Source organism: Myotis nattereri (assembly GCF_964212035.1).
Source record: "Myotis nattereri genome assembly, chromosome: 2".
In the NCBI taxonomy this organism is placed as follows: Eukaryota; Metazoa; Chordata; class Mammalia; order Chiroptera; family Vespertilionidae; genus Myotis; species Myotis nattereri.
Window position 1 is genome coordinate 154429641 of NC_138076.1, and position 13584 is coordinate 154443224.

The 13584-nt window shown below is 40.7% G+C and overlaps 1 protein-coding gene across 2 annotated transcripts in view; it reads right to left on the bottom strand.

Moving 5' to 3' along the window:
* Positions 1-13584, bottom strand: part of SRGAP1 (SLIT-ROBO Rho GTPase activating protein 1) — a 262335-nt gene that overhangs the window by 77956 nt on the left and 170795 nt on the right. For both annotated transcript variants that reach the window (XM_081082308.1, XM_081082307.1), the window contains exons 5-6: positions 5574-5756; positions 4949-5077 (exon numbers count right to left, since the gene is read on the bottom strand). In XM_081082308.1, coding sequence (XP_080938434.1) covers positions 4949-5077; positions 5574-5756 — 312 coding nt within the window. The remainder of the gene's footprint in view (positions 1-4948; positions 5078-5573; positions 5757-13584) is intronic.

Genomic DNA, 13584 nt, shown 5'->3' on the forward strand with positions numbered 1-13584 from the left:
AATTTGGAACTTATCAGATAGTGCATATGCTTAGTTTATATAAGTGCTGTCAGTGATAGAGTTCATCATAACACTCATTTATTGGTCACAATAAGGCACAATGAAAAATGAAAATTTATTAAAAATAAATTCTAATAGAGATACAATAACCACTGTTTAGAAAGAGAGTGCTTCTACATTGATAGCTATTTCTCAGAAGCGCAAGAGAGAGAGAAAGAGAACCTTACTAATTCAAACTAATATTGATAGGTAAAGATGAAGTTTATCCAGAATATATAAAAATTGGAATTATTAAATATTAAGAAACAACAACCATCAGTTCACCTCCAAAAATAAAGAAAAAACTTAGACTAGTGTATCAAAGTGTTGAATTATTAAAGTTTTTAAACCTGTAGTAATTAATAAGAGGCTTCCATTAAATAGGATGTCAAAGTATATATATAAACTGATAGTCTGAAGTACCTGAAAATATTTAAAAATTACTATTCCTCTTAGTTTATGTGATTAATTTGTACTCTAAGAAAGCATTTTGCTTTCTTTATAGCTCAGAAGTTAATTTGCAGACTTCCCATTTAATAAGATCCAAAATTAAAGAGGTTTTGGAATACCCATAATTTGTTGCAAGGGGGGGGGAAATTTAACTTTATAATGGAGTAATGAGTTTTATCACCCTACACCAGTGATCAGTTTTAGCATCACATTGGTAGGTTAAACAGCTGTTGCTACATTTCTACGGAAGATGTAGCAACATCACCTAGGATGTATTCTGGTGCAAAGTGCTTAACCTGAATTCATCCAGCCTTTTATATAACTCTGGAAATATGGGAGACTAAGAAACAAGCTAAATGACACCACAGGCAATAAATCCAGAAGCTAGGGTGTTCTAAGAAATAACTGTCCATGTCTCTTCAACAAGGGACTTGGCTAGATAAAAAAAGACTGACGGAACACATCACTCAGATGCAATGTGTGGTCCTAAATAATTGGGTCTAGTCTAGACACACCAGCTGTGAAACAATTTTGGGATCATAAATGGGGATATGGTCTAGTTACCAGTTAAGATTTTTCGGAAATGTAAAGATGGAGATCAATGATTGAAAAAAGTAGGTGAAGAAGCTGTTTGTAAAATACAATTTCATGCTCTCCTATGTGTCCACACATACAGTTTTAAATGTATGTGTGGACACATAGAAAAAAAAATCTGTATTTTAACAGTGATGATCTTGGGGACCCAGGGGGTAAGAATGTGATCACTTTATTTTTGCTTGCAGTATTTTCCAGTTTGCTACAATGTACATAAACTGCTTCTGTAATAATAAAATGCTAGTTTTAAAATACCAAGTCCATGGAAAATTATGACTTTATTTTTCTATTAATAAATCCATAAATCATGGTCTATCACAAGATTTATACGAGACAGCTATTGACATGAATAGAAACCAAGGGAAACTGGAGGTGTATATAAAAAGGGTCTCAACCTGAACTCTGATTACTTATAATGCTTTGGTTTAATGAAGATATGTAGTATCTTTCATGTCAATTCACATATGAAATGCTATGCATTAAAAGTCTGTCTTGACTTTTTCTCACTAGAGGTATAACAACTCTTCTAGTAATTATTAGATGCATTGGGATAAAAGGTATTTGCTAAAGCAAAAAGGATTCTAGATGCCTTTGGATAATAACCAGTCTGCTTCTTTTTCACCAGCAAAGGGCAAGCTTAATGGTTTTGGGATCACCACCATATACGCAAACTGAATTCCGACTAAATAAGCAGCCATTTTAGAACGTACATTTCACATCTGATTGCCTTAAAAGTCAACATATGTATAATTTTCGCTAAGAGAGTATGCAATTTCAGTTAGATATAACGATGAACCAATTTCGTGTCATTTCTTTTAAAATTCATATTTAAGTTGTATTATCTGAGAACTGCTCATATTTTAAATTTAAGGCTGACCTTTTAAAAGTTCCATTTTTTTAAACTGACAATTACTTGGTATTTTTAACTGTTACTTATCTATATCAGAGTTAATCAGATCTGCAGTTAAAATGTCTGAATTTGAAACCTACCATTTATTTAGCTGTGCAATCTTAGGCAAGCTATCTAGCCCAGTTAAGCCTCAGTTTTTTAAATCTATAAAATGGGGAAAATAGCATTTACCTCACAAGGTTGCAATGATTAGATGAGATTATGCTTAGAAACCTGCCTGTTACGTAGGAAGAGCTCAATAGCATATCCATGACCATGACGGTGATTCTCATAATCCTGATGTGTTATTTATGTCACAATAATATTGAGAATGCTGCTTGACATCTCCACACAGATGCCCAGTCTTACTAGACAAATCTACTGCTCCCTCCCTTCAACCTGCTTCTCCCAGGGTCCCCATCTCAGTAAGAGTTACCACCATTAATTAACTGCTTATTCAGGACCTGAACCAAGGAGTCATGTGTACCCTCCTTTTCATTCATTATATCAAATTCCTATGAGCTCTATCTTCAGTACATTGGAATCCCACCACCTCTCACAGGTGCACCACTGCCCCTCCGGTCTAAGGCAGCCGCATCTCTAGCCTAGACAACTGCAAAGACTCTACATATCGCTCAATTTTCACTCTTGTCCTCCTTACTCACCTCAGTCTATTTCCCACCCAGATGACAGAGTGAGACTTTAAAATATATACCAGGTGATGCCACTTTCTGCTGAGAACCCCTCAATGGCATCCCATCACACTTAGACCAAAATCTAAACCCCTTTCCCTGTTGAAGAGACCCTCAGTGACAGGGCTTCGGCTTACCTTCTCCCCTTACCTTTTCTCCTCACTCACTCGGCTCCTGCTGTGCCAGCTCCTTTGCTATCCCTCGACATCTTGAGCTGGCCCAAACACCTCTGCCTCTCCACCTGCAGCCCTGGCAGTCCTTCTGTATCAGAGTCCTTCCCCGGAGAGCCACGCGGCTCTCCAGCTCAATTCTCGGCTCAAATATCAGGCTTTTCTTGACCATGACATCAAAAGCAGCACCCCCATAGCTCTGTTTTATTTTTATTCATAACACTGTCACTACTACGTGTGTGTGTGTGTGTGTGTGTGTGCGTGTAATTAGTTTGATGCATTTATGAACTAGCATAATAACTCCATGAAATAGGGATTTTGTTTTGCACATTATTGGATACCCACTGTCAAGAATAGTACTAGGTTCTTTTTCAATACATGGAGACTTCTACTTGTGTTAAGTTGAATTGGGTTTAGCCACGTACTCTGACCACTACTTAGATAAGCCCTAAAAACAAAGCAAGCAAAGTCGTTACATAGAATCAGTTCCTCTCTATTCCATATACGTAGCACAATCTGTACAGATCTAAGTCTGAAAATAAAAAATTCTTCACTTTTATTAGGAAATCTAGCTGCAGTCTAACAGAAAAAAAATTATTTTATTTCATCAGTGTTAGAAGAAAATAAATATTTTTTAAAAGTTTCTATTTTGCTCGGCCAGCGTGACTCAGTGGTTGAGCGTTGACCTATGAATCACACTCAACCACGCTCAAATACATGAGATTTAAATTCACCATAAAATAAAGTTGCTTTAACGTACTGCATGTCTAAACTATGACACTATAAGCCAGGGGTGGGGAACCTTTTTTCAGCCAAGGGCCATTTGGATATTTATAACATCATTCGTGGGCCATACAAAATTATCAACTTAAAAATTAGCCTGTTATATTTGGTCAAACGTTTAATTAACTCACCCCTAATGCCTTGGCAGGGCCAGGCCAAATGATTTCTCGGGCCTTATACAGCCCTCAGGCCGGACGTTCCCCACCCCCTCTGTAAGCCATAGAAAATAATTTCCTAATATCATTTGATGTTCAATCCAGTCACTACAAAGCAATATATGAATAAAGTTCCTGCAGATAACTCTCTGAACCTCTATTGCTTTATCTGTGCTTTTCTTACGACACATCACTTTTTTATTTGCAAATATTGGCATTTTTGGACACAGGATTTTCGTTTGTTTCGTCTTTGCAGTCTCCTCTACAGTGTTAGCACAATGACTGGCGTCCTCATTTTCTGAATGAAAGAATAAGTAATGCAGAAGGTTAAAGTTGGAGAATAATGGCAATAGTCACTAACAGTGGGTATGGGCTCACAGAGTTCTGAATGAGCCCATTACTGCTTTCCTGTATCAGATCCCATGAGTGAAAAGTATAGAGAGTTCGCTAAATCTATAAAAGTGGTTTACGCACACTATTTTGTTACACAGTATTTATCACCACTATAATAAAGCAATCATTTGTGCCACCATTTGCTTAATATCTGCCTTCTCCACTTTAAATTCCAGCGGGTAAGAACCGTTCAGGGCTTCTCATAGCCTCAGCATCTCACAATAGTAGGGGCCTAATAAGTGTGTTTTGAATCAATGGATGCAGTTAGGGCTGGGCCACTACATCATTTTAAAATGACTGGATCCCCTTCCTAGCTGAGTCGACCAAGCACTCAGCTTCACAGGACCTACTAATGTGTTTGTTGTTGTTGTTTTAAATATATTTTTATTGATTGCAGAGAGGAAGGAAGAGCGAGAGAGAGAGAGAAACATCAATGATGAGAGTGAATCATTGATCAGCTGCCTCCTGCATGCCCACCACTGGGCATGTGCCCTTGACTGGAATCGAACCCGGGACCCGTCAGTCCACAGGCCGACGCTCTATCCACTAAGCCAAACCAGTAGGGCCTAATTTGTTTTTCATGGTTTTAGAATGCACCTCTTTTCACGTTCATCTGACAGTTGAGAGTGTCTTAGAATCATGTATGGTTTAATTAGCAATATTTTTTTCTTTCTATTACATAAAATAACAGTTTTAATATATGATGGTGTTTTAGAATCAATGAATTACAGTTATTGCTAAGTTCATCTTAATGTGGAAAACATAAAAACCTCAAGTACTTACATCAATTAAATCTGAAAGATCATGAATATAATACTTGAAAACGGAGGCATTGGTTGCTTCGAGGGTCAGGAGGTATTCATTCCGTGCCTTAATCGATTTTAGCTTATTTTCTGAATACTTTGCTTGTCTCTGGCAATGAAGATCCAGGCATTGGGGAAAACAAGAAAGTCGTTTTTAAACAAGACAGAGAAACACACATGAATTTTTATTAATCTAAACAATTTATTCTACATCTACAAATAACCTTCGAAGTCCTTTGAGTAAAGTACATTTCAAATCTGATTTAAATAACAAACTAAAATTACCCAGCTATGGGGAATAACAACAATGTATTTGGGCATTAGGCCCATTTGCAATGAAATCTCTTTGTTACTATTCAAGTTCTCTACATTGTGTATTGAATACTTGGCATTCACCACTAAATGATGTCCAGCTGTTATTACATGATTTTTATGTTCCTTAAACATTCTGCATTCCCATGGGAGGAAATTCATGTATTTCACGATAATTTACAATCTGTATCTATCAGCTATTGCATCAATGTTCTTCAGTTTGTCACCTCAAATGAGGACGATAAGTCATCTCAAGTGAGGACAGAAAGATTCGGTGATCTGTTTTCACTTACCTTTTCTTTCATTTTTTCAATTTTCTTTACAGAGCTTCGCCGCTGATGTCTCTCTTCTAGTCTAATATGAAAGACTGGATCGCCGGATCGCCCAATTTGCTTTTCTTCTTGTTTCTCGGCCTCTTTCAGCTTGCTCTCTGCACTGATGCTCTCCGCGTGATACATATGGTATGTTTTCATCACCTGCGAAAACGTGACCCAAATTGTTAGAAGATGTCTGTTTGTAACTTAGAGAGTAAATGGAAACAATTATATGACACATATGTTAAAAATATCACCTTGCAACTTTCAGATTGTTAGTAAAATAGATGAATTATGGAATATTGTTTCTACCTAAAGAAAAGAGAAACATAAAAATTAAATTCACCTGCCAGGAAGAGGCACTGAGGAGACAGGCCTTGATGAAAAAATGATTTAGAGTCTTATGCAGGCTTTCAGTGCACTTGAGAAGTTCCCTTAAGCTTACAAGTGTTGCTCTAAAATCTCCTCAGCATTATTAATTTGCACAATAAACCATTATTCATGAATAAATTTTAGCCTAACCTTGGATTTATAAAAAAACTCCATATTAGTACAGTCCTTACTAAATTTTATTGCTTAAAATCTACTTGTCAACATACAAAACATCTACACTAATAAAAGAGAAAAATGGTAATTGGCGTACGGCGATACCATTTTCATTGGCTAATCAGGGCTATATCCAAATTAACTGCCAACAAGATGGCACAATGCAGGGAGGCGAAAGGGAAAGCAGGAAGAAGCCCCCTGCCACTGACAGTGATCAGAAACCCAGCGGGGAGCTAAGAGCTGAGGGGCAGGGCAAAGGCGGCCCTGGGGCCGCCTTTGCCCTGCCCCCCAGCCATGATCAGAGAATCAGGCGCCTTTGCTGCCCTGGCCAGTGATAACAGGAAGTAGGGGTGGAGCCAGCGATGGGAGCTGGGCACGGTTGAAGCTGGCAGTCCCAAGAGCTAGGGGTCCCTTGCCTGGGCCTAAAGCGAAGCCCACAATTGCGGCGCCCCCCGTTGCCACTGCAGGTCCCCACTGCCTGGGCCGGACGCCTAGGCCAGAGGCGTTAGGCCTGGGCAGGGGCGGAGCCTGCAACCGCGGGGAGCTGGGGGTCCTCTGCCCAGGCCTGACGCCTCTGCCGGAGGCCTCAGGCCTGGTCAAGGGGCCGATCCGGTGATTGGTGATCAGAGGGTGATGAGGGTCAACTCCTCTGGCTGAGGCATCAGGCCTGGGTGAGGGGCGGAGCCGGGGATTGGGGGGAGATGATGGTCCCCTTGCCCAGGCCTGAAGCCTGGGTCAGAGGCGTCAGGCTTGGGCGGGGGGTGGAGCAAGCGATCAGAGGGAGATGGGGGTCCCCTGCCGAGGCATGATTCCTGGGCCAGAGGCCTCAGGCCTGGGCGGGGGCCAGAGCCAGTGATCGGGGGGAGATGGGGGTCCCCTGTCCAAGCCTGACACCTCTGGTGGAGGTGTCAGGCCTGGGCAAGGGGTCGATCAGGCGATCGGAGGGTGATGGGGGTCAACACCTGAGGGCTCCCAGTATGTGAGAGGGGGCAGGCTGGGCTGAGGGACACTCTCCCCCCACACCCCCCCCCCCCACCCAGTGCACGAATTTCATGCACCGGGCCCCTAGTAAATAATAAGGCTCAAACATAGTTTTAATTTAAAAATATTATTTTTCGTACCACAAAATAAACTTTATGTTCAGTGTAGAAAACATATAATAAAAGAGAAAAAACAAGCAGAAATAACCACTGTTAAAATTTTGGTATATAGCCTTCCAGTCTACTACTACTATTACTACTACTACTACTACTACTACTACTACTACTACACACACACACACACACACACACTTCATTTTAAAATGACAAATATCATTTCTCCTTTTAAAAAACTGGGCTCATACTAAATTTACCATTTTTAATGTCCTATGTCCTTTTTTCACTTAACGTATCAGAACATTTTCTTCTCTTTTCCTTTCTTAAAAATATATTTTATTGATTTTTACAGAGAGGAAGGGAAAGGAATAGAGAATTAGAAACATCGATGAGAGAGAAACATCGATCAGCTGCCTCCTGCACACCCTCTACTGGGGATGTGCTCGCAACCAAGGTACATGCCCTTGACTGGAATCGAACCTGGGACTCTTGAGTCCGCAGGCTGACGCTCTATCCACTGAGCCAAACTGGTTAGGGCCAGAACATTTTCTTATATCACTAAATATTCTTCTAAAATATAATTTTAAGGGCTGTACAGTATCTCTTTATATGACTGTGCCATAATTTACTTAACTAATTCCCTATTGTTTAGGATATTTCAATGCTTTGCTTTATTCAACTCCTTGATCTTCTCTTTGAAATAATATACATAATTTCCATTTTTAATAAATTTAGAAATATATAGAACATAAATTTTTTGCACGGTATTCTTTCAATGTATACTGTAAACCTATTATACATTCTTAGTTAATAAAACATTTGGTTATTATTATTCCAGAAATATTTGTTCACAAAATTGTGTCATATTTCCTAGAATACATTTCCAAAGGAGAATGGCAGGGTTAGAGAACATGCACATTTTTGAGGCTTTTGAAACATACTGCCAATTTAACACTCAGCAGAACTTGAAAAGAAATCTATAATCTCTCAAAGCACCTTAGATCACATATATGCTTAATATTTTCTCAAGTAATAAATGTATTCATTTTTATTCCTAAAATAAAGCCTATTATATTTCTATATAATCTCTGTATTATTAGATACAGATGAATAATAGTCACAGATGTTCAAATATTTTACTTAAAGTCAGAGTTTTCCAATATAATTTCAATCTGCTTTTATTTGCAGAGTCAGATATCTGGACCAGTTCTGAAACCTGTTTATTTTGAGCACAATTATACTCTTTAAAAAGAAGCAACGTGGGTAAGGTGACACCAATACAACTGTATCAAGGAACATACCAGAATTTAGTACCCAATGAGCGTGGTGGCAACTTTCTCTTAAATTATGTCAAATTCTCATCCAGAAAAGATAGGTTTTATTTCATTTATAAATAACCAGAGACAATTTTATAGTTAAGGTACAGTTGTTAAGAAGTTGAGATTAATGTAATGCTTTGAAGTAAGGAATTTGAGTTTTCTCATTTAAAGATGAGTTATAAATTAGTTTGGTTACCAGAAGCACCGCTGGAATATATGCATTTACTTAGGTCGAACCATATGAAACTGCTGCTTTTGTAGGTTATATAAAAAAGGGAGAAAAATCAGCATTTTTTATGGCTTAAGATACATTCTCAAGATGACTATTTTTAAGAGTAAAACATGGGGTTAATGAAGAACCTTTACTTCTTTTCATAAAATCTGGTGTGAGCAAATTCTGTGACAGGCACTGCTGAACAAGAACAAAGTAAGTGCTCAACTATAAACCCCGGCAGCTTGTTGTGAGCTGCGTGCATCTGCAAAGTGGTCTGTTTTTAGTAATTATCAAGCCTGTTGGGGGAAGTTTGATTGGCCACGTCGGTTTAAAAGAAAAATAAAATAGTGTTAGGAAGCAGCTGGGCAGCTGAGGAATGAAAAGGGAGTCACCCTGCAGCTGGGCAAACAGCGAGGTCACTGAATGGGCTCCACACCTCGCATTTCTAGGCTGGGCTCTGTTTATACTCCCTGCCCCAAGCAAACCCACACACCATTTGGGTGCTGATTCCAGTTACCTCTTTAACTAAGAGGGTGAAAAAAACAATCTCTCTCTCTCTCTCTCTCTCTCTCTCTCTCTCTTCTCTCTGACACACACACACACACACACACACACACACACACACACACATACCACACCACACGTTGCTCAGCTGTCTGTATTCTTCTTGCTCATAGACAGGAAAGAAGAAATGAGGACACGTGACTCCCATCATAGCTGGATGAAAAGGCATCCCAGACAGCTGTGGGTACCTGAAAAGTCTTTTTTTAAAAATACATCACAAAGAAAAGAACTGATCTCCTGACTCCTGCTTTATTTAGATGCTGAGGACTAGTGTAAGCAGGTAATTTGCACAAATGAAACTGGCTGCCAGCATGGCATTTCTTATTAACTAGCCTGAGTTAAAAGGGAAACACTGGAGTCTGACCTAACGGAGCAAGAAAAGGGTGTAACCAGCTCATCATTATGTGGTTCAGCATAATAGCTGAGGATTCTGTACGCAGTTCAATGGCAATGTACAGAAAGGAAGTTTCTTTGTTCAGTTTCCTAATCTTAGGGTTTCCGCTATTCTCTAAAATGTTAACAGTTACAATGAATGAATTTAAAAGTTGGGGAGAAAAACACTAAAAGCTTCTTTGAGAACTCTAATTGTAGATAATGAGTGCAAGCACAAACTGCATTATTTAAAAGGTGAACTGTTGACAGAAGTTAAATGTGTTTTGTATTTAAAATAAAATAACCAACAGTTCCCTTTTTCAGAGAAGTAAAAGAAAGCGTTTATTTTTTTAAAGATGCATTTTCAATGCATATGGCAAAGAAAACCACAGCTTCTCCAGCAGCTTAATGCAAACACAAGCCTTTGCATACCAAATGGCACGATAGGCGTAGTTCCATTTAAATGTGCCTCCAATAGCATAGTTCCCTCTTTAAAACCTTCTCCACTAGAACTTCATGCATAATTCTCTCTTGAACACATTCAATTTATCCTTCTGCTCCATCTTTCCTTAAGTGCAGGAAGAATATAGTCAAGAAGAAGGTGACCATATCACGGACTTATTTGTGAGGTTGCAAAATCCTGACAGACTAATATATCTGACACTACTCTTGTACTTTAAATCAGTATAGTCAAAATATCCATAGTGAATTTCAATATTCAGCACCAAGAGATCATTATGTATTTGAAAACCATCCATGTGTTGGCAGAGATCAGTGGATTAAGGCTATAAATTCTACTTTTTGACTTCTGGCTCAGAAGTTAGAAGGCGTGGCTCCTGGAATGGATCTACCAGTCACCAGGTGTGGGGAAGTTATTTAACACTTTGCTCATCTTACAAGGTTTTTGTGGACGCCCAATTGTGCATCTCTGTGTGTGTGTAATTTAAACTTTACTGAGTACTTACCATATATGTGTGTACATATATATACTATTTATACCATTAATATATGTACATATATGGAATATGTATATATTTAGCTAAACAAATTTATATAATGCTCACTATAGTGCCAGAGATTGTTCTAAGCATTTTACAAAAAAAAAAACCATTTTATTTAATCCTTCTAAAAGTTCTTTATCAGGTAGATGCCTTTATCTTCCCATTTCACAGATGAGGTCAGTAACTTTCCCGAGGTCACATGGCTGGTAACGGCAGAACCAGAGCCGTGGCTGGGACTCCGGCAGCCAGGCTCCAGGTTGGTCTGGACTGTTAGGCCACGCCCTTTGGAAAGTCATCTACAAATGGAAGTGCTCTTTGCCTGGGGGATAGAGTTACTTTTGCTTATATTCAGGAATTGAGAAAGAGAAGGAATGAAAGGTAAGTATTTATTCATTCAACATTTGCTTGGGCATAAAAATAAAGACTTGGTTTCCATCTGCGGTAAGTTTAAATTTTTGGAGATGAAAAAAATGGGCCTTGGAGATTCTCATGGACACAGATGAAGGGCATTCAGGCTGGAAAGACAGTATTGGCAAAGGTACAGTGGAGCCCATGCAGGTGAGGTAGGCACGAGGAGACCAAGATGGCAGAGAAGGGGTCCAAGGACGTGCTAAAAAGTGGATGGTTGGGTAATTGAGCTGAAGGATAAAACTGGGGTAACTGGTTTGGAGAAGATCAGGAGGCATGAGGCCCCAATGAAGAAGTGTTGCATTTATCCTACAGGGGTTTGTGAATACACAGAGGTGTAAACAGAATGGTCAAAGCAGTATCTTAGCGACAGTCTGGTGAAGAGAGGCAGGATGGGTGTACAGTGGCCTCAGAGTGGAAGAAGAGGGGATGGGAAGTAAGAAAGAGGATCCGGAATGACAGTTCCAGGGCCTGTTCTCTGCTCTCTCGCTCTCTGACCTTAAACTTGACGCTATGCCCTCTGCCTTGCGGCTTAGGTGCCCTTTCAGTCTGGTCCCCACACCAGCTCAAGCAGCACTCTGTGTCCTGCCTGAGTCAAGCCCTTGACGCTGCCTCCTCAACATTTGCACTTTCCTGCTTCTGTGTTCTCTCCCAAGCCAATCCCACTGCCTGGGGTGCCCTCCCCTAGGACCTCCTCCTGGGAACATTGTGACTCACCCTCCAAGACACGCTCAGATCTCACCCACTGCTAGGTGTTGTGCCCTGGTTTGCAGCCAGTGTGACCTTGTTCTTCTGACTGCCAAGACCTACTTACGGATTGCACTGAGACTCTGTGCCCGTGTTATAGATATTTGTGTACCACTCCGTATTATAGATTGTAAATCCAGCTAGGGCACCAATAACATCTTAGGTGCCTTCAGATCCTTAATATTCCCTTATATACAGTAGGAATATAATAGGCATTTGGTGAGCAACAAATGAAGCACAGAAATCCATTTTACAGTCAGCTTGTCCTTTCATCTAACAATATTTACTAATATTACTAGCATGTACCTGGCATTGTTTTTCTCCACCACCAATGAATGCCTGAGACTGGATTGATGGGATGATAAATAGTTCTAAATCATTTGTGAAATATAGTTAGTACTGGAATTTATGGCCCTTCAAAAAAAAGTGTGGTGGGAGTGGTGAAAAGCAGTATGTCAGTGACAATATTTCCTAATTCCATACATAGCCTGCTGTTTTACTAAACCCATCAATCACTAAAAGCTCTTCTGAGAAACTGCATTCTATGGGTTTCCTTAAATATCAACAACCTGGGATAAAGATCTCTTCTCTACAATCAATACATAAAGGGCTCTAGTTGTTACTGAGTTTCTCCAAGTGCCAGACTCATAAAACCATCGGGTTGGGGCCAACAGCCTTGGAAACCCATCCCTGTCCTTTCCCAGGAAACTCTCAGGTTCATGGTGGGAGCATGGTCCCCCCGCTGAGCCCCAGGGGGCCGTGCTGCAAGGAGCCTGGCTCCTCCAGGGGCCCACACAGCCCCAGTCCCTCCCTCCAGGTTAGGGCCTCTGCTCTGCCACGCAGTGTCTCTGGAGGCTGAGACAGAGGTGGTGCGCCGGAGCTACCTTAGGAGAGCACTCAGAGCACGGTCTGCTGGGGCCTTACACCTGCAACCTCGGGCCCTCTTGCTCTTCACTGTACTGAGCCAAGCTTGGGGTTGAATCTGGCCTCTGAGACAGGCAGACCTGGATTTGAGTTCTGATGCAACTGCTGACCTGTTGGACAGGTTTCTTAATTTTCTTGAGCCCCAATTCCTCTGAGCTAAAATCGGGAGCAAATGATAGAATGCCTGGAAGCACATCACAGGCTGGGTAACTGTTGTTCCTGACAGTTTCTAAGGTGCAATGTAGACGTGAGCATTCAGGCTCTGGGGCCAGGCTCGCTGGCTTCATATCCAGGCTCTACGCAAGGAGGCACAGGCCATTGTCTCCCACAGGCAAAGCAGCTGGGAGAACGAACCAAGGGGCAGCGGAAGGGGAGGCGATGGAGGCCCTTTCTGCTATTTCATGTTGCAGCACAGGCTAGCGGGACACTCATAGGCCAGGGAGGAGTGCCGAGGAGCTGATGCACAGATACCTACATGTTCATAAAACACTACCTGAGTTCACACTTTGAAAAGGCCTAGCTGACCTATCTGCAATGTACACCTCATAATTAGCGCCCTTTTGATGCCTGCTGACAGTTACTGTAAAACTAAGTGGACATTAGCCCAGATTTCAGGGAGCAGTTTATACTGATCTCATTTATTCATCAGCCCAACAGGTAGTGAGTACCCATAAGCCAGGCACTGCACTGGAGCTGAAATCCCTACCCTACTCTTCCTGTGAGACAAACAGGAGGTAGGAAGGGGCAGTCGCTTACTTCAGGGAAGGCTGAACGGGAGGTAGGTGGAGAAGAATTCCT